The 26,315-nt window shown below is 44.4% G+C and overlaps 1 protein-coding gene across 1 annotated transcript in view; it reads left to right on the top strand.

Moving 5' to 3' along the window:
• LOC106893085 (protoheme IX farnesyltransferase, mitochondrial) overlaps positions 1-25,582 on the top strand; it is a gene marked incomplete at its 3' end in the record, with an annotated part of 94,123 nt that extends 68,541 nt beyond the window's left edge. Inside the window, exons 5-6 of the mRNA XM_014950699.1 lie at positions 4,560-4,630; positions 25,350-25,582. Of these exons, the coding sequence (XP_014806185.1) occupies positions 4,560-4,630; positions 25,350-25,582 (304 nt within the window). The remainder of the gene's footprint in view (positions 1-4,559; positions 4,631-25,349) is intronic.
• Positions 25,583-26,315: the final 733 nt, after the last annotated feature.

Here is a 26,315-nt window from a genome sequence, read left to right on the forward strand (position 1 = left end):
AGCAAGAGGATGTCCCATTCCTGGAAAGGCCCAGGACACCCTCTTGCTCTCTCCATCTCCTGTCCTCGAAGTACCAGCGTAGCGTGGTGCCATCCCCATCTGCAAGGTGATGCTGGGGGAATCCTGCCTTAATCTAAATAAAATTATTAATCTCTGCACCCTGCAGGAAGGCTGGGTGATTAGCTGCCCTCTGCAGTCACTGCTGCTTCCAGGAGGTAGCTTGAAGAAATTAAACGTTCTTTAACGTTTCACTTAAAAACAAAGTGGAAACCAATCTGAAAAAGCTGAAGGAAAAAAACCCCCCATGAGTGTAAACAGTTATAAGCAGTAATGTGACAGCCAATCTAAGAATTGTTAGATGTTTAAGATATAATTACCGTATATTAACTAGATGAGATCTACACAAAGAGTCTGATGAGCCTGCCAGAGAAATAAACCACAAAGTACTGGCTGGCCTGATTTATTTTTTTCCATCATCGTGTTTGAAATGTTCCTGCATACTGATTAAAATTTCGGTGAGGGTCTTGAAAGCTGGTGCCAAGTTTTGTCACTCGAGGATTTTTAGATGCTGTAGATTTAACCATTTAACCCTCTGTCTGTCCTTTTGGTGGCTGGCTTCCCAAATACTGAGGGCAGATAATATTCTGCCTCGTCCAGCTGAACCGATGCAGTCAGGCTTCCTGGGGAAAAAGCCTCTTGAGTGCTTCTGAAATATTTATTTATCCAGGATTCATCTTACTGAATTTACTGTTTGCTGAAACAGGCAGCACTGGCTTGGCCTGGCATGAGATAATATGTTTGACTTCGCTCTTTCACTCCTGTGGAATGATATTTGAGATGCGCATTTTTTTCATTTTTTTTTTTTCTGGAATATCAGGGGAAAATAATTTCAAGTGGAGAGAGAATTTTGCTGAACATCTGGGAGCAAAATGGGAGAAGTTTGATAAATGGCATCTTGCTGACATGTAACGGCAACGAGCTCAGTGAAGGAATCCGGGGCATTGCTAATAAAAGGCTTTTTCTTAACTGTGGTTCAATCGGATACGTAGTTGCGTGCGGACAGTTGACAGGAACAGATTATTCCGATTGTCAGATTTAGAAAAGCGAAAAAAATTCAGACTTCAGTCATGCAGTAATCTTAATTTCGGGAGCAGCCGTGTCTGTATACAACAGACACGGACATTTTTTGTCTACTTAACTCAGCAGAGAAGTTTCTCGTTCAAAATTTATATTCTGTTCAGGGGGTTAGCTACAATAGTAAATATATGGAAATATTTCATACAGTCCTTATGGCATTGTCAGGTTATACTGATAACTGCATAAGTTTGATTTATTCAACAGTGTTTAGCATCCAACTGTTCTTCATTTCAGTCATTTTGTGTTTGAGACACACTGAGTTTCACACTTGGGCATTATTCTGAATTTTATCCATCGCACACAGAATAAATACCTTTATCCTCAAGCTTAAATACTGTCAAAAGGAGCCAGAATCTCCTCACAGGCACAAGTTTAAACTGGAAGTGAGCTCATGGCACTCAGACTTTGCAAACAGAAATAAAGGGAAAATTGTTTATTTAAAAAAAAAAAAAAGCAAAACTGAGCAGGGCTCAATATATTTTCAGGAGGAATGATTTTAGCTGTATAGAATTTTTCCCTTGTATTGCTCTACCAGTCGGATGTCAAATGACATTTTTTCTTCATTTAACATAATTGTCTCTGAAATGTAACAGTGAAACAAACCATTAGCAAAATGCTGAGCTGTCAGAAGCAATCACTGGTCTCGGATCCAGCCGTGGTGCTCTCCTTGCTCTGAAGGTACTGGTTGGGGTTTCCTATAGAGGTTCTTTGTGTGGCATCGGGCGCTTCAAGGCTGGAGCCACGTGGACCCGACCTGTCCTCGGCAGGGACCTGCCAGGCTCCGGGCCTGGGGGCTTGTGGCCACCCCACAGGCTCCTCTTGGCTCTTCTTCTGAACCAGGGTCTCCACCGACTTCGGTTGTATCTGGGAGTGACTGTTTATGCTGCAGATCATAGAATTGTCCAGGTTGGAAGAGACCTTTAAGATCAAAGTCCAACCATCAACCCGACACTGCCAACCCCACCACTAACCCGTGTCCCTCAGCACCACATCTGCCCAGCTTTTAAATACCTCCAGGGATGGTGACTCCACCACTGCTCTGGGCAGCCTCTTCCAAGGCTTGGCAACCCTTTCAGTGAAGAAATTTTTCCTAATATCCATCCTAAACCTCCCCTGGTGCAACTTGAGGCCATTTCCTCTTGTCCAATTGCTTGTTACTCGGGAGAAGAGTAAAAACCTGCTCAAGTCTTGTTCTTTCCCAGCTTTGGACAGTTTCAGAAGCATGATGAAACATGAAGATGATGCCTGCTGCCAAATTTCTTGGCTTTAGAGCATAGTTAGCAAGTTTTGCTTAAGCAGGATAACTTTAACATGTGGGCTTGAGCACGTGCATGCACTCTCTTGTACCTGTGCTGGATTTTCTTGTAACCTATTTCCTGGGAAAGGTTAAATCCATCAGGAAGGTGGTGCAACCTGAGGTTGAAAATGTCCCCATGGATGGAGAATGTCATGGGCTGCATTAGGCAGGGGGGTCCATGGGTATCCGATACCTGCCACGCTTGCAGTACATAGGAGCAACAGCAGAGGTTCCCAGATTTATTATCTAGTCATTATTTCAAAGTAATAGATGGGGAAGGTGGTTCCTGGGATCTTTCTGTGCCCATAAATGAAGTATCTTTCCCCTGATGGGCACCTGTAGGGCTCCGATGGGGTCCCGGTGTCCCTGTCCCTGGCATTCCCCAGGCGGCCCAGAAGGCCAACAGCATCCTGGCCTGTGTCAGGAACAGTGTGGCGAGTAGGGCCCGAGAGGTGATGGTCCCCCTGTACTGGGCGCTGGTGAGGCCCCACCTTGAGTACTGTGTCCAGTTTTGGGCCCCCTACCATAAAAAAGACATCGAGGTGCTGGAGCGGGTCCAGAGAAGGGCGACAAAGATGGTGAGGGGTCTGGAGCACAAGTCTTATGAGAAGAGGCTGAGGGAGCTGGGGTTATTCAGCCTGGAGAAGAGGAGGCTGAAGGGAGACCTTATTGCTCTCTCCAGCTCCCTGAAAGGAGGGTGTAGAGAGATGGGGGTCGGTCTCTTCTCCCAAGTCACAGGCGACAGGACAAGAGGAAATGGCCTCAAGTTACACCAGGGGAGGTTCAGGCTGGATATTAGGAAAAAAATTTTCACTGAAAGGGTTCTCAGCCATTGGAATGGGCTGCCCAGGGAGGTGGTTGAGGCACCATCCCTGGAGGTGTTCAAAAGACAGGTTGATGTAGTGCTGGGAGGTATGGTTTAGTGATGGGGATGCTTCTTGTTTGTTGTGTGGGTGTCTATTTTTGTCAGTTGGGTTGACAGTTGGACAAGGTGATCTTTGAGGTCCCTTCCAACCTAGAAGATTCTGTGATTCTGTGAATGCAACCCCATTAAGTAGCAAGACCAGTAACGTGGCGTTGTCAAAATGATGTTTGTTCATTTTTGTCTCTCGTTGTGTAAAAGGTTACATCAGCTTGCTGGAATAACATAGATTTTATCGTGTAGTCGTTTATCATATAGTCACCTGAAATCCCTCTGCAGTTGGACTGCACTGAGCTGCCCGTCAGTCTGATTGTTTCAAACTCTGATTTGTTATGGTACTTTTCCGACATATTCACCATAATTGGGATCCTACCCCAAAACCTCAGACATAACGTCAGTAGAAAATGTTCTCTCTATAAATACATCCTACTTTTTCTATAAGTAAATACACCCTTATTATTTTTATTATTATTTTGCACACGTCAAACTAATTGGCTTTGCATTTTGCTGGATGGCAAAGTGCATCATTCAGCTTTTCCAGGGACATTCTTTATGAAGTAGCTCCTGCAGAAGGCTGCAGGAATTCCTAGCGTGGAGATAGTGCTGCCTGAATTTTCCCAGAGGCAGCGTTTTAAAGTCAAATTGGGTTGTGACATTAAATAACACCATATGGCGTGTGCGGTCCCCGCCGCTCCAACGGGATGCTCGGTGCAGTTCCGGTAGCCTTTTACACGAGTTGATTGATTTTGGGGTGGGTTATAGGTTCTCAGAAGTTGGATCAGAAGTCTTTTAAATACCAGAAGTACAACATTTGCAAGGGCTGTTTGTATTAATATAAAACTGGGGGCAGGGCTGTGCGTGCGTGTGATTGTGTGTGTAGAAAAGCTGTGTCAATCCAGTGGAGAACAGAATTTGGAACGAAACTACTTCAAATAATTCCCTTTTGGGGACTTGCGCAAACTATTTTTGTCCTCCAGGTGATTTTCTTTCTAAGGGGATGCCAAAAGCATTAACGCAGATTATCAAAGCTCCCTAAAAGGAGTTTGCCATTTTCCTTCTATTTCTGAACCTTCAAAACTAGAGATTAAAGCACCTGCAGATGCAGACAGTACATTCCATGCATGGCATGCTTTCCGGCATCCTTTCATTTTGATTCTTCCTCTTGTGTTTTGTCTTTTTTTTTTTTTTTTTTTTTTATTACAGTTCTTTGAGGTTCCGTTTGACTCAAACATGAACAGGACAAAAAACAGACCACTGGTGCGAGGACAGATCAGGTAAGGCTGCGCACACCTGCGCCGGCTAATGAGAAATGCGGCTCCGCGTTGCTTTTATCTGTCTCCAACCTCCTCTCTCTCTCTTCAGATGAGGGGAAAAATAGCAATTTCAGACAAAAGACTTAAGGAAGAAATGCCCCTCTCTGTTCTTCACTATTTCTTCATGTTTGTAATTTCCACGTGAGGAGTTTGGGTGATCACCTTGTTGTGGTTTTTACCGGATTGAGCAATCACAATGACAGATACCTCCTTCTCCACCCCCCCAAGAAAAAGAGAGGAGAGATAAGGAGATTTAGAAGTTCAGAATGAACTAAATACTACTTTAATTAAGTGTTAATATTAAAATTAAAAAAAAAAAATGAAATAGATACAATATATACAAAACCGTATCAAGCTCCCAGAACCACGTCACTGGCAGGCACTGGGGAAGTCCCAGATGAGACTTCAACACTAGATGGGAATTGGGTTCCAGCTCTGGAGTAAGGAACACACAGATCGGGATCAAGGGCAGATGAACAGACAGAATCCTCTTTGGATGTTGGCCATTGAAGGAAGAGGAACTGACCCTTTGATCCCTCAGCTTTTAGACTGAGCATGGGGCAGATGGGATGGAATACCCTGTTGGTCAGTTTGGGTCACCTCTCCTGTCTGCTTCTCCCCACAGGTGTGAGCCCTCTATGCTTTTTCTGTTTCTGACCCTCCAATGGGGCAAATAACAAAAATTGGCTGACCTTGGTTGTTACAGCAATGAGTATGAACAAGAGCCTCTCTGCTCACCATCCCTTGGCATGATCAGGTCTTATCACTGTGAGAGTGAACAGTTTCTGCACAACATGCTGTTAATTTCAGAGTTTAGTTCGTTAGAAGAGGCCCAGCTAAAAAAGTAAAACTACTGAACAGAAAGTTAGTTCTGTTTTACCTCAAACCAGGACATACTTGTCTTTTAAAATATTGACTTTCTCGAAACAGCAGAATTTCCACTCGTGTTGGGCATTTCTTCCTGTGTGACGACTGTGTGCACAGCCTGGTAGCACACGGATCTGTTCCACTGGACTTTTGCATTGGTTTGTAACAACAAATCTTCAAAATTTCACATCTAAGAACAAACACAAAAGTGTATATTGGTTTTAGGAGTCACATTTATCCATTATATCACAAACATTCATTTGAGTCTCCTGGCAGAGATATCTACAACTCATTTTTTTAGTGGTTTTGTAGGACACTGCGTTGTCTGCCTCTTCTACATGCACAGCCTAAAGCTGGGGTAAAGACTCACGATGGTGGCATCTTATGAAAATAAAGTAAAATTTTGCCATAATTTAGTTTATCATCATCCATCAGGGTGGTGGTTGAGGCACCATCCCTGGAGGTATTTAAAAGACTGGTTGACGTAGTGCTTAGAAACATAGGTTAGTGATGGTTTTTATCAGAGTTAAGTTGATGGTTGGACATCTTAGATGATCCTAAAAGTGCCTTCCAACCTAGACAATTCTATGATTCTATCAGTAAATCCCTTCTTCCCCCCTCAGAAAAGCCCTGGGTTAGCATAGGGATTCCCTTTAAAATAAAATAAATCCTTCATTCACTCTGTTTTCTGGATTATATATCAGTGCAGTTTCTCAGAGGCTGTTTTCCAGCTAAAAAAAGCAAGTGAAAAAGAACATCAACAAAAACCTCTAACTCATTTGCAAACTAAAACTGAAGGCCCAATTCATAAATGATTCAACAAACAATTTTAGTATTGCATTTCCATGATTTGTGCCAAGGATTATTTATAACAAAATTATGTTTTCCCTTAGGCTTCTGCGAACAGTTGGTCCTATTTATTTCTGTGTTTTATCCATCACCTTTGGAGGACTGAAAAAAATGTGATGGATGAAATTACAAGAAAATTGAGACAAAATAGTAAAGAGAACCTCGGGGGTAAATTCACTCTCGTTGTAAATAGTTAGAGCACTTCAATAAACTTGTTCCGAGTTGTTCTTGAAGACGGTGCTAATTACAGATTCCTGAGTTGAGTTAATTTTATTTAAAAACATATTTTCGGGACAACTGCGGTGAGGGCATCTGTTGTACATCCAGTCACTCAGCCTAATTGTGCAGTTCAAGTGAGCTGCTCTTCTGCTCCACTTCATGTGGTCCTTCAGCCCTGGGAGAAGGAACACTTGTTAGAAAGAAAGAAAGATGATGGGAGGGATTTTCTTTATTATTATTTTTTTTATCGTAGTCTACTGACACGGCTTGCAGTGGTTCTGGAGTCAGGAATACAGCTAGGAAACTTTCTGTCAACTATTGATTCCGAGAAAGCAGTTTGGTTTAGAAGTTTCTGGTGTCCTTAAACGAACTTCGCTGTCACGTGAATGCATCACAGATCGGCAAAACCAGATTTAACGGATTTTCTTACTTCCCCCTCTCTTCATATTTGCTTTCACCACAAAATGGTAATGTTGGGGACTTCGTGTAATCACTCATCAATCTATCTACCTGACTGTCAACAGCTAATTTAAAGTTCTTTAAAGTGTCACTTACCTTGAATAATGCTGCTCTCGTTCCCTGTAGACCCTTGAATGTGCAGACCTTGACTGGGGTTATTTCTTCTGTGTTGTGCCAGAGGAGAATAACCCAGTGCAAGTGATCTAACCTTGTAATATTTTGCCACATATTCCCTGGTGTTCCTTGAACTCTTTCCTTCCTGGCTGATTAAATAAAACCCTTAAGTGGTTATGCTAAAACTAGTCAAAAACAGACAAGTCGGGGATGAATAAATTGTACGTAAGAGAGCGGTGTCTTGGCTCCGGGAAGGAATCCAGAGAGCTCGGGGTATGTACAGAGTTCTCACCCAAAATTTGTCTTGACATTTGAGTTTTGACATTTTCTTCTCTTTAGCTGCATCATACCATGAAATATTTGCCACTTTTTTAATTCTGCTGGTTTGCAACATCTGTGGTACCCAGTGCAAATGGGGCTGCTGCTTCTCTCTTTCTCTCTCTCTCTTTCTCTCTCTTTCTCTCTCTCTCTTTTTCTCTCCTTTGTATTTATTTTGTGTAGTTCTTACGAAGCTGTAAGTAGCAGGTTTTGTATGGCTTGACATCCCTTTTGAAGAGTGAGAATGTTGTTAATTCTCCATCCTGTTGGCTCATTGCACCTCCTTGGAAAGTCTCTCGCTGGTGGCTTTGATGTGGACTTCAGCCCACGGAGACTCGGCACTGAGACCAGTGACATTTCTTACAGAGGTTGTGGCATCACGAAGGCCATTCTTAGACGCTTTGAGCTTGGGCCAGGATCAAACTGGTAACCCCCAGTGAGAGGTCCTTGGTGTTACTGAGTCATCCTGTCCCTGGCCGAGCTGGCGTCTCTATTTTAGATCAGCTAATTGATGGAGCTGGCTCATTAGGAAACATTACGTTGTCGTAGAGAAATTATTCCCATGTGTTTCACTTTGTGGCCTCCACTTGCAGCTTCAGCCCCAAGTTTATTCAGGTTTAAGATCAGTTGTCCATTCTAACTGACCTTGCTTCCATCATTTCTCCCCCTCCTTTCTGCACGAAGCCTTCGCTTTGAGAAAACACCACAACCCCCCCCCCCATCTTGGCAACTTGTGTGTGTTCCTTTCCCTGCACACACGTTCGTGTTGCTCCCAAGTCCCTGTGGCTCAGCCTTTTCTACATGTTGCCAAGGACTTGCATCTTCCTTTGGCATCAGTGAGGAACCTCAGGAGCTCTCAAAGAAATGCTCTGTGGAGCGTCAACGCCATCATGGTCTTTGAGGTCTGGCTGGGGACAGTGTCATTATCATACTGGTGACACTCAAGATGTGTTGGAGGTAGGCAGCATTGACCTGACCATCACTCCAGGCAGCACCCTGTGAGCCAGGAACCAGTTCTGCAAGGATCTCTGGAAGGCTGGGATTTGCAAAAACAGTTATCCTCCATCCTTTGTGAAGCCCTCTCCACATTGTGCCAACTTTATGGCTGAAATCTTTATTTAGTGGCTCAGTGTGCCCCTGCTATATATATTTTATGTTGTTTGGCCTGTCAAACTGTACAGGCAGCGATGCAAGAGGACTCTGCAGAGCTGGGATCTGCTCTACATGGGGACAAGAGGACACACACCTTATTTACCAGCCCCAAACCCACCACTGATGCCCTCAGGGAATCTTCTGCTGCTGTTGCTAGATTGGTGACAAACAGCACCTGATAGTTCATTGAGTGCTTGCTTTACAGTGTCCTATTTAATTTGTAAGGCTCTGAAAAAAATGTTCCCTTTGAGCAATGAGACGTAACCGTCCTTATTCTCGATTTGGGGAGTAATCAGAGACATCCTGTTGCAAAAATAACAAGAGCAGACCCAAGCACAGCGTGCCGTGGACCACCATCCATCACTCCAGCCTGCCCACAGGTCCTCTGACCCCTCAGCTCTTGTTTGGAAACACAAACAGCTTGAGATGTTCTTCATACTTGGGCTGCAGTGTTAAACTCATCGAGCATATTTACCTTGTGCATTATAACAACAGCTGATGTGATTTCTCCTGCTATGAATTGGTTTTGTGGCACTGATGAGGGGAAATTTCATGCGCTCTCACAACCTGAGATTGGACTGAAATGGCAGCAGCTTTTCCTGCTTTCCTGTTGGGTGTGATTTATTCCTTTGCTTTTCAAGGTAATGGATTTAATTTTCCTGCGGATTAATTTAAATAAATCTCCAGTATTAGCTGCAGTAGCTGAGCGAGCTTAGCCTCAAGGATGACAAGTGTCCTGCTCCATTATATTGTACAAAGTGACAGTTTTGATTACCCTTCTGCACAGAACTGCACACACTCTTCTTAAAAAGTGGCTGCTTTTATGAACTTACAGTGCTGCTGGATCTGCTGTGCTAAGCACTCATAAAAGAACTTAATAGTTGTACAGGAATAGTTTTTTCCTCTTAAAAAAAAATAAGTCATCAAACAGCATGTTCTAAATAACTAATTCACGACCACGTAGACACCTTTCAGTTCTGTTTTCCGTAGTATTTTGCAACTTGGAGTTGTTTTCTCTACCCAATCCATTGGGTTTGGTCTCTGCCTTCTGCATTTGAGAAGTTGAAGTCTATTAACTTGGGAGAAGGCGACACAACACAGATAATGCCTTGGATGCTTCAAAAGACATAAGCCTTCGTGTTGTTTGGTAAATATGTTTTTCTAGGATCCCATTAACCTCCTCATTTAGCAATGCCCAAGGAGTTGTGTTCTGTATATGAGCTTCTTATGGACACAATTGATTATCGCAATTAATGGAGACAGCAACTTTTTTCCTACTATTGGACATTTCTGAGTGGAGTGCTGACTTTGGACAGTTTAAACTATAAGCCAAACTCTTGAAGAATCAGACCAAGAAGAGCTCCTAAGGTCTTTTTTCTCACTGATGGCTTGTATTTATGAATTGTGGTTATAACTGCAAATGTATAAATTGAACATCCATAAACCGATAAAAAACTACAACACATGACTTTCCCTATTTATTCAAAACCACCTAAAAACTCCAGACTAGCTCTGTGTAGAGCTGAGTTTCCCACCCAGTGTCCTGTAGTAGCCCTGCCACCACGACGTGTAACAAAACCGTGCTGAAAAAACGTGAGTGCATTTAAAAAGGAGAAGAAAAAAGAAAAAAAAAATCCTCCTGTAATCACTGTTGATAACTCTGTGTAATTAGCTTGATTCTTTGCTTGCTAACACTAATGCAAATGGGGCAGGTTTCTCCTGATGTCAGTGGAGCTCTGGTGCTGTAAGTGAGAGGAAATCCATGTCCTCGGCTTACGCTGAGACCCGCATTAAGCGTTTCTCCAGCCCCGCTTTAAGCCGGAGGTTTAAAACCTCCCCAAGGGTTTCAGAACAACTTTGGTTCCCATTTAAAGCTCAGCCCGTACTTAGCTGATGGGGCTGCTCCCTTGGGTGGTCATTTCAGACAGGTTTCCTTCTACTCCAGTGAAAACAAATAAAACAAAACCTCCATAAATCTACGGTTCTTCAAGAATAATCATTTTTAAGAGATCAGATGCTCGTTCCCTGCAGGGAAACATTCCAATATTTTGTTTAGAAAATACCTCATTTTCAAGGGGACTGCCCTGAGATCTTTTTGAATGATAAAAATGTTTCTTTTTTCAGTGGGAGGCTTTCCTCTTGTTTAAACAGGGCACAATTCAAAGCAGACACCACCACGGCAGCCTTTTCATGCATTTTTTTATCCTGCTTGTATTCAGGCTTTATTATTTGAAAACAAGTAAATGCATTCCTTCCCCACCACCACCCTCCCGGCTTCTATTTATTTTTTTTTTCCACCCTGTGTTTTCCAGAAGCTGTCATTGACTGTATTTGGTAAACAAGAAATTAAAAAGGCAGCTTTATATTTTTGACGTGTACAATTGCTTGTAAAAATGTAGCTCTTGCCTTTTGAACAGCGGGGTATTTTTTTTATTTTATTTTCTGGCACGGCCACGTCATGGAGGTGGTGGGAGGGGGGAGGGGAGAAACCTTGAGGCTAAAACATAGTTTAATGAGAATAAAACCCACATCAAAGGATGGACTAATGGAATGATATAATGCTTACTGTGTCACTTTCCCAAAGGGGATATGGATGACAGTACTTATATTTCAATTATCTATTCACTGCCTGCATAGGATGTTGATTAAATGGTTCTAAGGTATTAAGAGTCCTTTTGTAGAATTTGCAGAAAAATGGTGATACTGCACATTATCCTCAGATCAAAATGTGTATTAGCAGGAAATTATATAGCTCTAACTACATATATATTTTGTTTCTTAGGGCGATAAAGAGGCTTGCTTTAATAACTCTAACATTACGTTCAAATTCGTTTCAGTTGAAACGAAGAAATTGTTAGTTTTTCAGCTCGTTCCTCCCGCCTGGACCTCATCCTGCCGTGGCTCAGCACAGACATTCCTCTGTGGGCATCTCTGGCTGGGAATACAAACCCTACACAAACACTTTGCAGTTCAGCCGAGGGAGAAGGGGGCTTTTCCCCCCCAAATTATTTATCCCAATCCCTAATTGCACGTGGGACGGTTGATAAATGGGAGCACGCCGTCCCTCGCCCCGGCTCTGGAAACATCCCAGATGCTGGTGTGTAAAGCAGGAGTCACGGTGCGTTTTAGGTAAAAGGCTGCTCCATCTGCTCCTGGGCAGCGCTCAGAGGGTGACCCGGGCTCCTAATGGAGTTGTCTTCTCCTCTCGTGTCAGCTCCTCGCAGGGGGTAGAGCCCCGTGAACCGGAGGGAACCCAGCCATTGTACGCTAATCCTGACATCTTTGTGTCCCAGATGAAGGGGCCTCTGGGATGTGAGTGTAACCATCCACTTCTGTTTTTTTTTAACCGAGTAGTGAGGGGTGGTTTTCTCTGAAGGATTTGGTAAAGGCAGCTTTCCCTCTTACGCTGCACAAACAAGCGAAAATAAAGCTCGAAGCCCAGGGTCTTTTCCCCATCTCAGCACAGCGGTCTCCTGGTGGCTCTTCTTCCCCCGTGTCTGTCAAACATTTCAGCTTCATGTTTGTAAATTTTGGCTTAGCGCAGTCAAAATCCCCACGCTTGGTTCCCTCTGTGAGGGTTGAACCTTATCGGGCTGCACCACGAGGGCGTCATTATTCAGCGAGAGCCAAGGGTTGTAGGAAATGTCACCGCTCAACGAGTCCATTAGGGAGCTGCCTCTGATTAGGAGCTGCTCCACCCTGAGATCTGTTTACAGTAAGTCATGTTAGAAGTGCATTTCTTTCTGCAGAGGACAGGGGTTTATCATGTCTTATACAAGTTATAACTTACACGTTATCAACTTGGCGAGTCAGATGTAAAAGAGGTTTTTCTTACACTTTAATTAGCTGCGCCAACACAGATGCTCGCTCTCCAGCCTTCACGACTAGAAGAGCTGCATTCCTGAGGTTGAGATATGTGGAGAACCTCTTTGATATGTTTTATTTAATTTTTTTTTTTTTTTTTTTTTTTTGCCAGAGATGTAGAATCACAAGGAATATTACATGATAAATCATGCTGTAAAGGAGCGTGAGCCACAGCGACTCGCATTGCTGCCCGTGTGTGACAGTAATTATGTTGTATTCCTGCACTTTGATGGGGTATGAAGGGGGTTTTTTGTTGGTGGTTGTTTTTTTTTCCACTAAACATTTGTAAAATATGACTCCAGATGCTAACTGCAGATAAACTACTAAACGAATAATGCAGAAATCTCAGAATGCAGCCACCCTCATCCTCTTCACCTCTTGGGTGAAACTTAGCAACTACTTAAGAGCATGTTCCAGAGCGATAAAATGATAGAAATATCAAATGATATGACATGATGTGAGTATCAGTTGCCTGTTGGAGTGTTGCAGAGGAATCTGCTGATGGGAAGGATCTGACTGAAATTGCACTTTGACAGGCTCATCTCCTCGGTTGCTCTTCCCCTCAGTGCTATCTAGAGCTCTATCCTCCATCCACTGCAGACCATCCTTGGCACAAGAAGGACATGGACCTGTTGGAGCGGGGCCAGAGGAGGCCACGGAGATGCACCAAGGGCTGGAGCCCCTCTGCTGTGAGGACAGGCCGAGAGAATTGGGGGGGGGGTTCAGCCTGGAGAAGAGAAGGCTCCAGGGAGACCTCAGAGCCCCTTCCATTCCCTAAAGGGGCTCCAGGAGAGATGGGGAGGGACTCTGGATCAGGGAGGGGAGCCATAGGATGAGGGGGAAGGGTTTTGCATTGGAAGAGGGGAGATTGAGCTGAGATGTGGGGAAGAAATTCTTTGCTGTGAGGGTGGTGAGAGCCTGGCCCAGGTTGCCCCGAGAAGCTGTGGCTGCCCCATCCCTGGAGGGGTTCAAGGGCAGGTTGGAGGGGGCTTGGAGCAACCTGGTGTGGTGGGAGGTGTCCCTGCCCAGGGCAGGGGGTGGCACTGGTCCACCCTTCCAACCCAAACCACTCTATGATTCTATGAATAACTTTACTGCCTTCATTTTCATTGTTCTTGGGAATGTATTAGAGTCCGTGATCCTGCAGTGGGAATAGCTGGACTGTCTTTTCCTCTATTTTTGAAGAACAGGTTGATAAATACTCCAGAACTTCGGTTTTCTCCATCTTTATGAGTTTGAAAACTGGCCTGAGACTCCTTTACCCACTGCTTTCTGAACGTTGGCTGAGGCCTCAGCAGAAGCGTGTGTTCAATTTAATCATTCTAAATCACAAAAAAATGTTTCAGGAGAAACAGTATTATCCATCCTGTTTGTCAGCTGGGCTCTGGCTCTTAAACAAAGAGAGAACTGAGATTTTGAAATAAAATGAATGGATCACTTAACTGCCATGTTGTAAGGTTAGGTTTGTTAGGTTAAAGAGGAGGATTTAGTTTAAATATTATGGGGGACATTTTTCAAATTTACTGTAGGTTTGTCTTGTAAGCACTTTAAAAAAATATTTACATTTTGGTGACTGCAGGGAAGCTGTGAATATTATTGTTCACCCTTTCACTCCTACCTGACACAGCCGTATAACAAGGAGCGTGTTAACGCTCCGCGGGGTCGCTGGAGTTGTTATGGTTAGCGTTGCGGTGTGTATAGCAGATGTAATAAGAGCATAAACATTTTATAAGTAGGGGTCCTTTTCATTTTTAATTTTTTACTTCGAGTGAAGTGACGAGACCCAATTGGAGCTTCTGCTTAAGAACAAAGGGGCAGCGTAAAAAGTTTTATTTCTATCTGAACGTGGTATTTGAAAACTGCAAGTCTCATCCCAAACCGGTGGTTGCTTTGGTCTCCAACCTGTGGGTGATGAAATACTGGATCCTGGCATCACTTGTGTGGAGTCAAACTGGTAAAACAGAGAGCAGGAAACGGTCAGGAGAAAGCTCCGTGCTGAGGGTGGGATTCTCAAATTCTCTCTTTTTCGGCGGAGTTGAAATCCCTCTTCTCTCCTCTTTGTGGAAACTTTCAGCGAAATCGATCGAGCCGGTTTTTGATTTACGCAGGCATAAAAAAGAGAGATGTGTCCCTTTCAAGATGAAATGATTCTTTTAAATTACCCGTGTTTGTTTATGATAGTTTTAAAGTCCCTCGCTCTGGCTGGGGGGAGGCAGAACATCTGTAGCTCAGATTCTCGAGGAGTGAGGGGAACTAATTGCCTCCAACTTGGTTAAAATACAGCATCCATGACACTTTTATACAATAGCGATACGTGGCCGTGACAGGGCAGCTCGGGCTCCATACACGGGTTGTTTCTTCAATGGAGAGAGCAACCAATTGACACAGACACAGGATAATTTATCCTAGTCTGTATTTATTTACACTAAGGACACTTCTGAACAAGTATTTTAGATATATACGATATACAGCAGCGCCAGAGCTGGGATAGTGATTTAGTGCCAACACTTAAGGAGGCAACTCCATGCTGAGACCCAGCCAGCTACAGGTGTTTGTCCATCACTGAGCTCCGTGTAGGCCAAGTTCTCACTGGATGACATTCCTTGGGAGATTTAGACATCACTCAGTGAATCCTGCCCCGTTTCCCTGAATCCTGCCCCCATTTCCCTGCTGATGGTCCAGTTGTCATTCAAAACCCCATCTAGGTTGGTGCTGATGGGCCTGGCTGAGCCCTGTGAACAAAGGGAAGGTATTAGAGGTGATTCCTTTCCAGGCATTTGCATTTTAAAGAGGTTTATTTGAGGTTCAGGTCTGTAAACTCTTCATCTGGAGACACAATGGTATAACGTGGAGCTCCTGATTGAAGTGTGCTTAAATGCCACCCATTAACCCGACTCATTTGGCTTTTTGGGAGGACCTACAGGTTTCCTACCTCCTCTTAACAGAATTCCTCCTCAGCTCAGATTTTGTGTTACAAGTTGGTTTTAGAACTTTTCCACTGTTTTCCACACGATTTTATTTTTTTACATTTAGGGTAAAGTACTGTCCGATCTGAGATGATTAGCATCATCTTTTTCATAGTTATTACCAGAAACCAAATCACAAAAAGCCAGTTATAAAAACATAAGCGTGTAGAACTGCAACGAGTGTGTTCTGGTGATTGTAAAAATTGAGGTGGTTCTAGATCCAGTTAAAGGGGATTTGATAGAAAATCCAATACTTGTAGTGCGTGTAGAGCCTGATCTGCCACAGAAACAAGTTTTTAGGGATGAGATACCAGACACTGATAGAATGTAGATAGTATCTCTTGACCTGTGAAGGAAAAGTTAAATAATAAAGAAAAAAAAGAAAAGACTTGACAAAGCTCCCCATTTGTTTCACCTCCTAAAAAGTGTCTTTTCAATCTTCAGTGGTAAATGACAGACGAGTGTGTACCCTGATATTTGGAGTTGATGGGGAAAAATTGAAATCCCAATTAAAGGTGTAATTTAGTTTCACATTTTAGTTTTAAAATGCATCGTCCTTCATCCCTTGTCATGAGTCATGAACTTTCTCGCATGATTGAGAGAGAATAAATGAGTATCTATTAAGATCTTTCTCTACACTTTTTTCCCTTAAAATAGTACCAATTTAGCTCATTGATAGATATTGTTCAGTTTAATCCTGCTACTTTGCAAGATTAAGCCTCAGTCAGCAGATTCTTGAGCTTTTCATGATGTGCCTGTGGAAGATGATATCAGAAGTGAGAGCGTGGATTCCTCGTGTTTACTTAACTTCTGACTGATGCAGAATCAGATCTACATGAAAGAAGGAAAGGGCTCTAGTGGTATGTCCATTCATGGCCAATGTTTTTTCCTTTTAATTGGAAAGAAATATCTCTCCTTGAGTCTAATCCAATCTGTAATTGAAAGTTGTAGTTGAATATAAAAGCAGTTTTGTTGGTCATGCTCTGAGTCCTTAAAAAAAAAAGCTATGCTGCCTCAAAACCCGTGAGGGGTCATAATTCAGCATCATGTAACCGCTTTGATTTAAAACCTCAAATCTGAGTGTGGATGTTTTTTCTATCAGGTACATCCCCAGTCTGTCTGTAGGACTCTCCTGCAGTTAAATCTAATGTCTTTTGCAAAAAAAAAAATTAGAATTATTTTAGAAAAGTCAACAGTGATGAAGCTACTGATCCAGGCAATGTTGTTCCAGTTTCAGTTTCCATTAGCGGTGTTGTTATTGCTATAGAACTTTTACAGCTGACGATGGTCATGAGTATGGTTTTTATTACTAAATATATAAATATGCAGCCTGAAAGGATTTGTGTGGAAAGTTAAAATTTAATTTCACTGTTGGTAGATTGCCATCATTCAGTTGTCTGCCGTGATTGCTGATTGATTTTGAATGCTCTGTGCCTTGCTTTCAGCTTAGAAGTTGTACGAGCGGTTTTCTTAACCTCCCATCAAAAATCATTCCAGGGAAGCTACTGTTGCTATTCAGAGGCAAAATGTGCCTTTTAAAGCCTTTTGGCTCCTTTTTCACCATCAGCTGACTCTACGGCACTTGCGCCAGCAGACAACCCCACGGATGGTTTTGGGCATCTGTCCATCTGGGGAAGCAGAGCTGGAAATGATGCAGATGAGATCCAGATGTGTGCTGGAAGGAGAAGGGCCTTCTTCCCATTACCTAAGTCATGGGAGGAGAAAAAGTTCCAGAGAGTCATGTCTTGTTGCGGTGCGTAACGTCCCCAGCTCCTTGTGTCTCTTCCAAATGGGGTGGGAGTGGCTGTTCCTGCGGTTGGTGGCCTTCCTTCGTGTTCTCAGTGGGTCTTTAAAAGCTGCTGAGGAGGGTTTGGCAGTTCTTGGGTGCTGTTCTTTGAAAAAAAAATATAATAGAAATTTAAATAAATGCCTTGGCTAATTCTCTAGCTGAGGGAGGGGACCAAGTCTGTACCATATGACAGTCATGGTGATCACAGGGTCAGCTTCTCCCCGGGACTGGTTTTCAGCAACTCATGGTGTTGTCTGGCCTCAGGAATTGAGATCATAGAATCATAGAATGGTTTGGGTTGGAAGGGATCTTAGACACCATCCAGTGCCACCCCCTGCCCTGGGCAGGGACACCTCCCACCAGCCCAGGTTGCTCCAAGCCCCCTCCAACCTGGCCTTGAACCCCTCCAGGGATGGGGCAGCCACAGCTTCTCTGGGCAACCTGGGCCAGGCTCTCACCACCCTCACACCAAACAAGTTCTTCCTGAGATCTCCCCTCAATTTCCCCTCTTTCAGATTAAAGCCATTCCCCCTTGTCCTATGCCTCCCCTCCCTGATCCAGAGTCCTTCCCCATATCTCCTGGAGCCCCTTTAGGGACTGGACGGGGTTCTAAGGCCTCCCCGGAGCCTTCTCTTCTCCAGGCTGACCCCCCCCAACTCTCTCAGCCTGTCCTCCCAGCAGAGGGGCTCCAGCCCTCCCAGCATCTCTGTGGCCTCCTCTGGCCCCACTCCAACAGGTCCATGTCCTTCCTGTGCTGAGGACTCCAAAACTGGACACAGTGCTCCAGGAAAGGTCTCCCCAGAGCGGAGCAGAGGGGCAGATTCCCCCCCTGGCCCTGCTGGCCACACTGCTGGGGATGCAGCCCAGGGGGCGGGGGGTTCCTGGGCTGTAAGTGCATGTTGCCAGCTCATGTTGAGCTTCTCATCTACCAACACCCGCAAGTTCTTCTCCTCAGGGTTGCCCTCAATCCATTCTACACCCAGCCTGGATTTGTGCTTTGAATTGCCCTGACCCAGGTGTGGGACCTTGCCCTTGGCCTGCTTGAAGTCATGCCAGGAGATGAGCAGAACCCTCAATGAGCAGCTGGCGAGAAGGATGGTTTTCTGCGTGCGGAGTGTTTGTGCTGAGGGTCTCCATGGCCATCCTCCCCTCTTGACACAACCACAGGCTTTGGAGGCCATAGAAACCTTCAGAGGGATGTGACTTGCACTTTGGTTTGTGTAACCTCTCACTGCTGTCGGAAAAATGTAAAAACTTCAGGCTGATGCTTTTGTCTGAGTTTGTAAGTGGCTTCAGAAGCCTTAATAACTTACTGCTGACCTGGAAAAAATTAGGAAGAGGAGGGGGCTTCCTCCAGCAGCCTTGTACTGGCGAGGAGTCTGGGGACATTTTTAGTACCTACAGATTCCAGAAATAATAAGCAACTTATGATGCTTACTCCCGAAATCTGATTTTAATTATGGCTTTGGAACAGCCCTCGTGCACTGGGCTCGTATCTCAGCCCGTGATGGCGAAACGCAATTGCAGAGATGAAAATCACCCTTGGATTCTTCGGCTGCCAAATAACCTTCCTCCCAGCTCCCGCTATTTTCAGCCCCTCCGTGTGTGAGGCTGGTTCAGGCTCTTCCTCTTCTTATTACAACAAATTGTTTTGACACTATATGCCGATGGAATTTGCGCCTGGAGTAGCAATATTGAGATTCATCGGAGCCGTCAATCTCACCTTTGTTGTCTGGGCATCATTTACCTGCTGCCGTGGAAGATGCTGAAGTCAGGGATAATTTCGGGTCCTTCCCGCAGCCAGCGGCAGCAGAAGAGGGAGGGGAGGAACCGTGGTGGCCTTCATGAACCTGTGTCTTCAGCAAAACAGAAAACTCACCAGAAAGAACAAGATAAATAAAATTGCAGTTTATTTGGCATTATTAAAATCAGCTCGTTTTTTTAATTCCCAAAAAGATAAATCAAATTGCAGTTTATTTGGCATTATTAAAATCGCATGCAGAGGAAAGCGAGGATGTGCATCCTGACTCCGTCTGGGTGTGGAAATGAGTCTAAATAAGTGCTCTTCCCCATCCCTGTCCTGCTTATTTCACATCATCATCCTGCCTTTGGTGGAGCAGATCCCTGGCCTCGAGGGACAGTTGTCAATAATAATAAGATCTAATAATCAAGCAGGAATTTAAATGTTCCAATCCATTAAGGTATTCTGGACGTGCTGCAGCAAAACAAGAGCGCGTTGTTGGGTTGGGTTTTCTTTTTACTTTGCCCTTTTAGAAGTGGGTCATGTTTCTGTAAAAGGTTTTTGACAGAGAAAGAGAAGGCAGAATTTGTTTTATTACCTTTTGTATTAGGCTTTGAATCTAATTTTCAAATACAAGCACTTCTGCTTCACCTGAAAAATACGCAGGGAGTCTTAAATGGACACTTACAGTCAGGCTTATGCTTTTATGTAAATATGTTTTACGTGCCCAGTTTCCCATTAACACAAGGTCACAAATTAAGTTTCTTATGTATTTACATAACATCTGAGCATGAATTGCATGAATGTGCCTATTCAGGATTCAGATGGGCTTTGTGGCTGTATTTCTATGTGTCAATATATTCCCAGCGACAGGTCGAAGCATTAGATGCTGATACAGGAATTTTCCATCTTTCTAAATATTGAGAGGTTTTAAGAGGGAATATTCTCTGGCTTCTTGATTGTTTCTTCCAAATGAAAATTTCTTTAAACCTTTTCCCCCTTTTTACTGCTGTTTTTTTAAAGTGTAGTTCTAACTGTACTTTGACAGTCATCTTCACAAAATGTTCTGCCAAAGGCAACATAGAAAAGCATGTGTAGTAGTGATGCTATTGATCTCTATAGACATTAAGCTTGCTAATGCTGCTGTGAAATAGGTAAAATAGTGCATTAATTTTATAGATGGGCAAATGCCTTAATTTGTTTTGCCCTCTCAATTTTTCCAAGTAACGCTGTGAGTCAATAAGTACTATTATCCACGACTCTGGAGCCTATTAATTAAATATATTTCATGCACGTGTGTGTCAGATCATTATGTAAGTGGCAACTAGATCGGGGATTCTGCTGTTGCCCATGAATTAAAATTAACCTGCTGTGTTGTCCAAAGGTGCTGTGACTGATACGGTGAGTGAGGGTCCATGTGGGTCCTCGTGGTTGCATGTGCAAGGGATGCCTGAACATCACCCAGATAGGATTCCTCCTGCATCCTTGTTCCTCCCCAGCAGCTCTGGGCTGTCCTTTCACTGAATTTCACTGAATTTTTAGAGTTGGAAGGGACCATAGAGATCATCTAGTCCAACTCCCCTGCTGAAGCAGGATTGCCTAGAGCTTGTCAGAGCATGTTACTCAGGAGCATCCAGGTGGGGCTTGAAAATCTCCAGAGAAGGGGACTCCACACCCTCCCTGGGCAGCCTCTGCCAGGGCTCTGCCACCCTCACTGTGGATTAGTTTTTTCTCGTATTTGAGTGGAACTTCCCATGTTCCAGCTTGTGCCCGTTGCCCCTCGTCCTCTCACTGGGAACCACTGAAAAGAGTCTGGCTCCCTCCTCCTTCAACCCTCCCTTGAGATACTTGTCAGCATTGATAAGGTTTCCCCTCAGCCTTCTCTTCTCCAGACTAAAGAGTCCCAGCTCTCTCAGTCTTTCTTCATAAGGGAGATGCTCCAATCCTTGAATCATCTTTGTAGCCTCCACTGGACTCTCTCCAGCAGTTCCTTGTCCCTCTTGAACTGGGGAGCCCAGAACTGGAGGCAGGATTCCAGTTGTGACCTCACCAGTGCAGAGCAGAGGGGGAGAATGACTTCCCTTGACCTGCTGGCCACACTCTTCCCTACACAGCCCAGGATTCCGTTGGCCTTCCTGGCCACAAGAGCACACTGCTTGCTCGTTGTCATTTTGCTGTCCACCAGGACCCCTAGATCTTTCTCTTCAGAAGTTGAGTGATCCTTGAGCGATCCTGCCCAGCCGGACCCACAGCATCTCTCCAGACACCTCTGTGTCAGCAAAAGCTCGAGGTTGAATGCGAAACCTTGGCTTCTCTTCCTCTTCCTCCTCCTCTTGGATGCTCTCAGTGGAGTGTGTCTGGGGAAGGTCCATTGGGTGGACTCCGTGGGAGAGAAGCGAGAGAAGCGTCAGCACGTTGTCTTTGGATCAGGAAAGGGTTGATCATTCACTCTTCAAGCTGAAGTTCTCTCAAAAGCTTGTAGCTGAATGTGACCCGCTGTCTATCAGCAGTGGTGTGAGCCAGCCTTTGGCAGGTGCACTCTTGATAAGGCAGAGAAGAGGGACAAGGCAGAACGACCAGTTTGGGGTTGTCCTTTAGGAGGTGTCCTAGGTGGTGACAGGCTGGTTATTTTAGAGTTGAAATGTGAAGAGCATTCATTTGGCACTTGTGGTATTTTTCCAGAGTCTGATTTCAATCAGCCAAATAACTGAAACCAACTCCTCCCAAAAATCCATCATAAAACCTAGTTTCTTACTCAATGTGTTTGCTTTCTGAGCTTGCTCCTTGGCCAGTTTTCCAACGGAAGATTGCCTTTTTTTCCCATGGGAGCAATTCCCTCAGCATAAGTGAACGCCCAGATGAGTTGAGGCTTGTGTACCAGCATCTGTCATCAGCCTGCACTGACTGCATGGGATGGGTTAGGGACGAAGGAACCCAGCAGAGACCCTGCAGCCACTTCTGACCACCATGTGATAATTCCCCGGCGTTGGATTACCCGAGACTGATGCTCCTGTGGTGGCACAAGGCTGTAGTGGGAGCAACTGCGTGGTCGTTAGGTGATGGGGCAAATCCAGTGACAACGCAGTGTCACAGCCCTTCTCCTGCTCCAGAACGGGGTCCTCATCTCCTGTGCTGCCCCAGCAAAGGAGTGTGCTTCAAATTGATGAGCCTCACGCCACATGCCCGAGTTTTGATGGACCTAATGTGAGCACGGAGATGCATAATGGTCCCTAGAAGGTGATAAACTAGTAGAAATCAGAATCCCCCTTAAACTGCTGTGATTTAAACCGAGAGTCAGTCTTTTCTTCTTCAAATCCTGGGAGTCGCTGAAGCAGAAAAAACCTGCACCAGTGACTGAAATCTCTCTACCTTTTCCTCAAATAGTCTCTTTTTCCCAATGAAGAGTTGCTTTTACTTCTCCTAGACCTTATAAACATCACGTATTTATGTGAGAATGAGTTGAATTCTCCTCTACCTCATGTCTCGCCAAGAAAGGAAGGTCCTAATTTCTGGTTCCAGTGCCAAATAGGATTTTAAGGGGCAGAAACAACAAAGCTGAATCATCAGATCACAGTTGGAGTTTCTGATCTCGGTTGGAGTTTTAGGGGCAGGCACTTGTAAGTCAGACAATTACTCTTCTAGAAGATTTTTTTACAGTTGCTTGATCGTTAAGGAAACACTGGAGAGAAGGAGAAAATGTGATACTTTCAGAGTGTCTAAAACTAATATAGTTCAACTGCTTCATTGACTTGATGCTGTCCCCTGAGGTCGTTAGGACTATTACAGACAAACTGCCTCCAGGAACTTTCTTTTAAGGAGGCAAAAAGGAAGAAACTGAGAAACAAAACTGTGTTTTCATCCACCAGGAACAAAACAACTTTCTTGAAGGTCTCAGTCAAGTCATTTCACCCTTCCCTTTAGAGAAAACCTCATTTTTTTCCAGGTGCTTTTCTGATCTGTGGGTTGGATGAAGGCAGCGCAGAGCTGCTGGTGGGAGGAGGTGATGTGGGAGAGACACAATGATGGGTCCAACCATGGAGAGAAGGGCTTTGCCCTCCCAGCCTTGGCTTTCCCATCCCCTGAGAGGCACGAAGGGCTGGTGTCTTTGATTCATTGGAATCGGAGACGTGTAGATGAGTCTTCGCTCCTGATTAGTGAGAAAAGCACTGGTTGCATTAGGTCAAACCATGTCCTCATTTATGGCTGAGAGCCCCGCGGGAGCCAACGTGGGTAGCCCAGCCTTGTAGGGTCAAGCTGGTCTTTTGTCACCTCCTGAGTGTGTATTGTGTTAATCTGGTGTTTACCGTCTGACTGTATTTTGTTCAGGAACCAGTCAAGATGGATTTGTTTAACCAAACCCACTCAGGCTTTCACTGCAGAGGGGCAACGTCTATAGGGTTTTGGAGTCGGCGTTGAGAGGGTTTATTGCCACAGCTTGTGTTTTCCTGCCTCGCTGCAAAAGAGCACCGGGAGCTGCAAATCCAGAGGGCACAGCACCGTATGGCTCCTTTCGCAGCCTCCAATTGGAGACATCTCATTGTCAGAGGATGGCAACGACGTTCCCTGCCTCTGTTCCTGATAAATTAGTGACGCCGAGACCGGGAATGCGGGAGCGTAAACGTGCTCTGTGCACGCTCCCTAACCTAAAATCTGTTGATGGTTTTGAGAAGCTGGATAAAATGGCTTAGTCGATTGAATTGAAATTGAAGGCAGATCTTTAGTGTGAGGTTTGCTCATTTCACTTCTTCCATTTATTTGGGATCTCCGTTCCATATTGGTCCGACAAAGGTCTTAACAATCAAAATGTGAATGGTGGGCTTATTTTTTTTCTGATAAAACTGCCATAAAATTCATCCCCCAACAGCAAATTTTTCTTATGAGGTTTGAGCAGCGCTGGCAACACATATTTTAGGGATAAGGATTTGGCCAAAGGGCAGAGTGATCATAACACACAAAGGCTGCATAGTTGTCTGTTAGACAAAACGTGTAAATGGTGCAAGCACACAATATTTCTGCTCTTACAGGGCTGACCAGAAGTGTGTATTTAGCCACATGGGTTATTAAATGCAGCGGAGTTAACGGCATCACCCTCCCTTCCAGAGGTCTCCCACTCCACGTTGTTTCTCAGTGACATTTAGTTCTCTCTTCCCATCACACCAAACACCCTCCAACGAGCGTGTGGGAAGGGACCTCCCCCAGCAGCACCCATGGAAGAGCCTGCCCAGGGAACTGGTGGAGTCACCACCCCTGGAGGTATTGAAAAGCCAGGCAGATGTGGTGCTGAGGGACATGGGTTAGTGGTGGGTTTGTCAGTGTTGGGCTGATGGTTGGACTTGATCTGAAAGGTCCTTCCAGTCCATAATGTCCATCCATAATGATTCTATGGTTCTATGTTTTTCTGGTGCAAGGGAACCCAACTAAAGCTTCCTTAGGGGTACATCACGATGCTGCCTCTGAGGTGTGGGTTTGGTAGCCAGACAAAAAACCCTTGTTCATCCTGTTTGGATATTTATTGTTATTAAATTCTGTTATTAACAGAATTTTACATGGCTTCAGCCACTTCCTTACAGATTTTAACAGGAATTTCCAGCCTTCCCTGAGCTCTTAGCTGGTGTGCGCTAGAAATCAACAGAAATAATTTGCATCTTTATTGTTTGCTGCTTTCAGCCAAAACTAAAATATCTGCAGTTAATTCCAGTCGTACTTAGAAGATAATAGGTTTTAATTTTGAGTCTGTTGCCCAGAATTGCTTTGGTGCTGCCCCTGCTTAGCACAGTGCATAAGCTAAATGGGAATGTAGAAAATTCAGCCTTCTTTTCAGAAAAGCCAAAAAATACTTTATTGCTGTTGACGTAGTTTCAGAATGATAGAGTGTACTCTTCTCCTCATAAACACTTCCTAATTTTGTGTCTAACCCTGTTGCATTTCAGCCAAAGGATCCACTTGGATAATTGCAATCAGTTAAAAATCTGACAAGCTACAACTGTTCTCATTTACTCTAAACCCTGAGCGCTTTTTCCAGAGGTCAAAATTTGCTACAATTAAAATGAGAGATGTGCTGAAAGCACCAGTTCTCTGTGAAGGCTCTTGCCCTGCCCGGGCTGAATTTATTTGGTGGACACGGGGGGGGGACAAGAGTGAGAATCACTGATTGCAAATCTGCGGCTTAACTTTTTAGAAAGGCTTGTCTTGGGATGGGGGACAAAAGGGAATGTTTGGGCTGGGCGAGTGAAAAATAACAAAAATGCAATCTTCATTTTTGGGAGTTGGCAAAAGGAGAGGGGGAATCCTTGAAGAGGGCCTCCTTTGCTCAGTGTGTGTGTGTCTCTGCTCTCCCCGCAGCCCCCTCCTCGCCGTCTGCTTCGCCGCCTCCTGCGGCGTCCCGGGAATCGCCCTGCTGACCCTGGGGGTGAACCCTCTCACCGGGGCCCTGGGAGCCTTCAACATCTTCCTCTACACGTGCTGTTACACCCCCATGAAGAGGATGAGCATTGCCAACACCTGGGTGGGGGCTGTCGTCGGAGCCATTCCCCCCGTCATGGGCTGGACGGCGGCTACTGGCACTCTGGATGCTGGTGAGTATGAAACTCTTGTGTCTGGGTGAGGGGATGCCAGAATTGCCTTCAGGATAACAAAAAAGACTACTCAAAAGGCAGCAAACCTCATTCTTTATGCTTTTTTGACCTGATAGTGTTTCAAAAGCAGATCTATTCTGCTGTTGGCAGTGCCAAAGCTTGTTACAGTGGGGCACCGTAAGGACTAAGAAGCACATGGTTGTGTCATCCTTACAGGGGCATTTCAGAGGCAAACACGAGCTGATAAAAGGCCATGTCCTATGGAATATATGTTTAGGCCATCTTTAAAAAAAAGTCTAGAAGGAGAAGAGCCTTTTTGTGCTTCACATGGAAGAAAATATTATGTAATTTCAGGGATTCAAACCCTACCCAATAAGATCTGACTTACAAGTCAGGAGCTTTCAGCTGGAAAATTCCCAGATGTGTTTATTACTGTCTTTCCACAAGCCAGAAAATGTCCTGGGAAAATTAATTTATTGGTGTATTTCTTAATTGCCCACTTCCAAACTCGAAGTTATAAATGTTCCTTCCCCCTCTCCTTGAAAAGCAAACGAAGATTTCTATTTTAGTAACTGTGAACCATTTTTACATCCCTCATAAAACACTGATCTCTTCAGCAGCTAAACTCTGACACAATTAGGGCTTGTTTTTCCTGCCAGTTAGAAACTTAAGAATCAAAGTGGCTCCACATAGTTATATTCTGAAGAAACTCATGGAGTGCAATTAACAGGTC

The sequence above is a fragment of the Calidris pugnax genome, unplaced genomic scaffold, assembly GCF_001431845.1.
Source record: "Calidris pugnax isolate Ruff unplaced genomic scaffold, ASM143184v1 scaffold9, whole genome shotgun sequence".
NCBI classification, from domain to species: domain Eukaryota; kingdom Metazoa; phylum Chordata; class Aves; order Charadriiformes; family Scolopacidae; genus Calidris; species Calidris pugnax.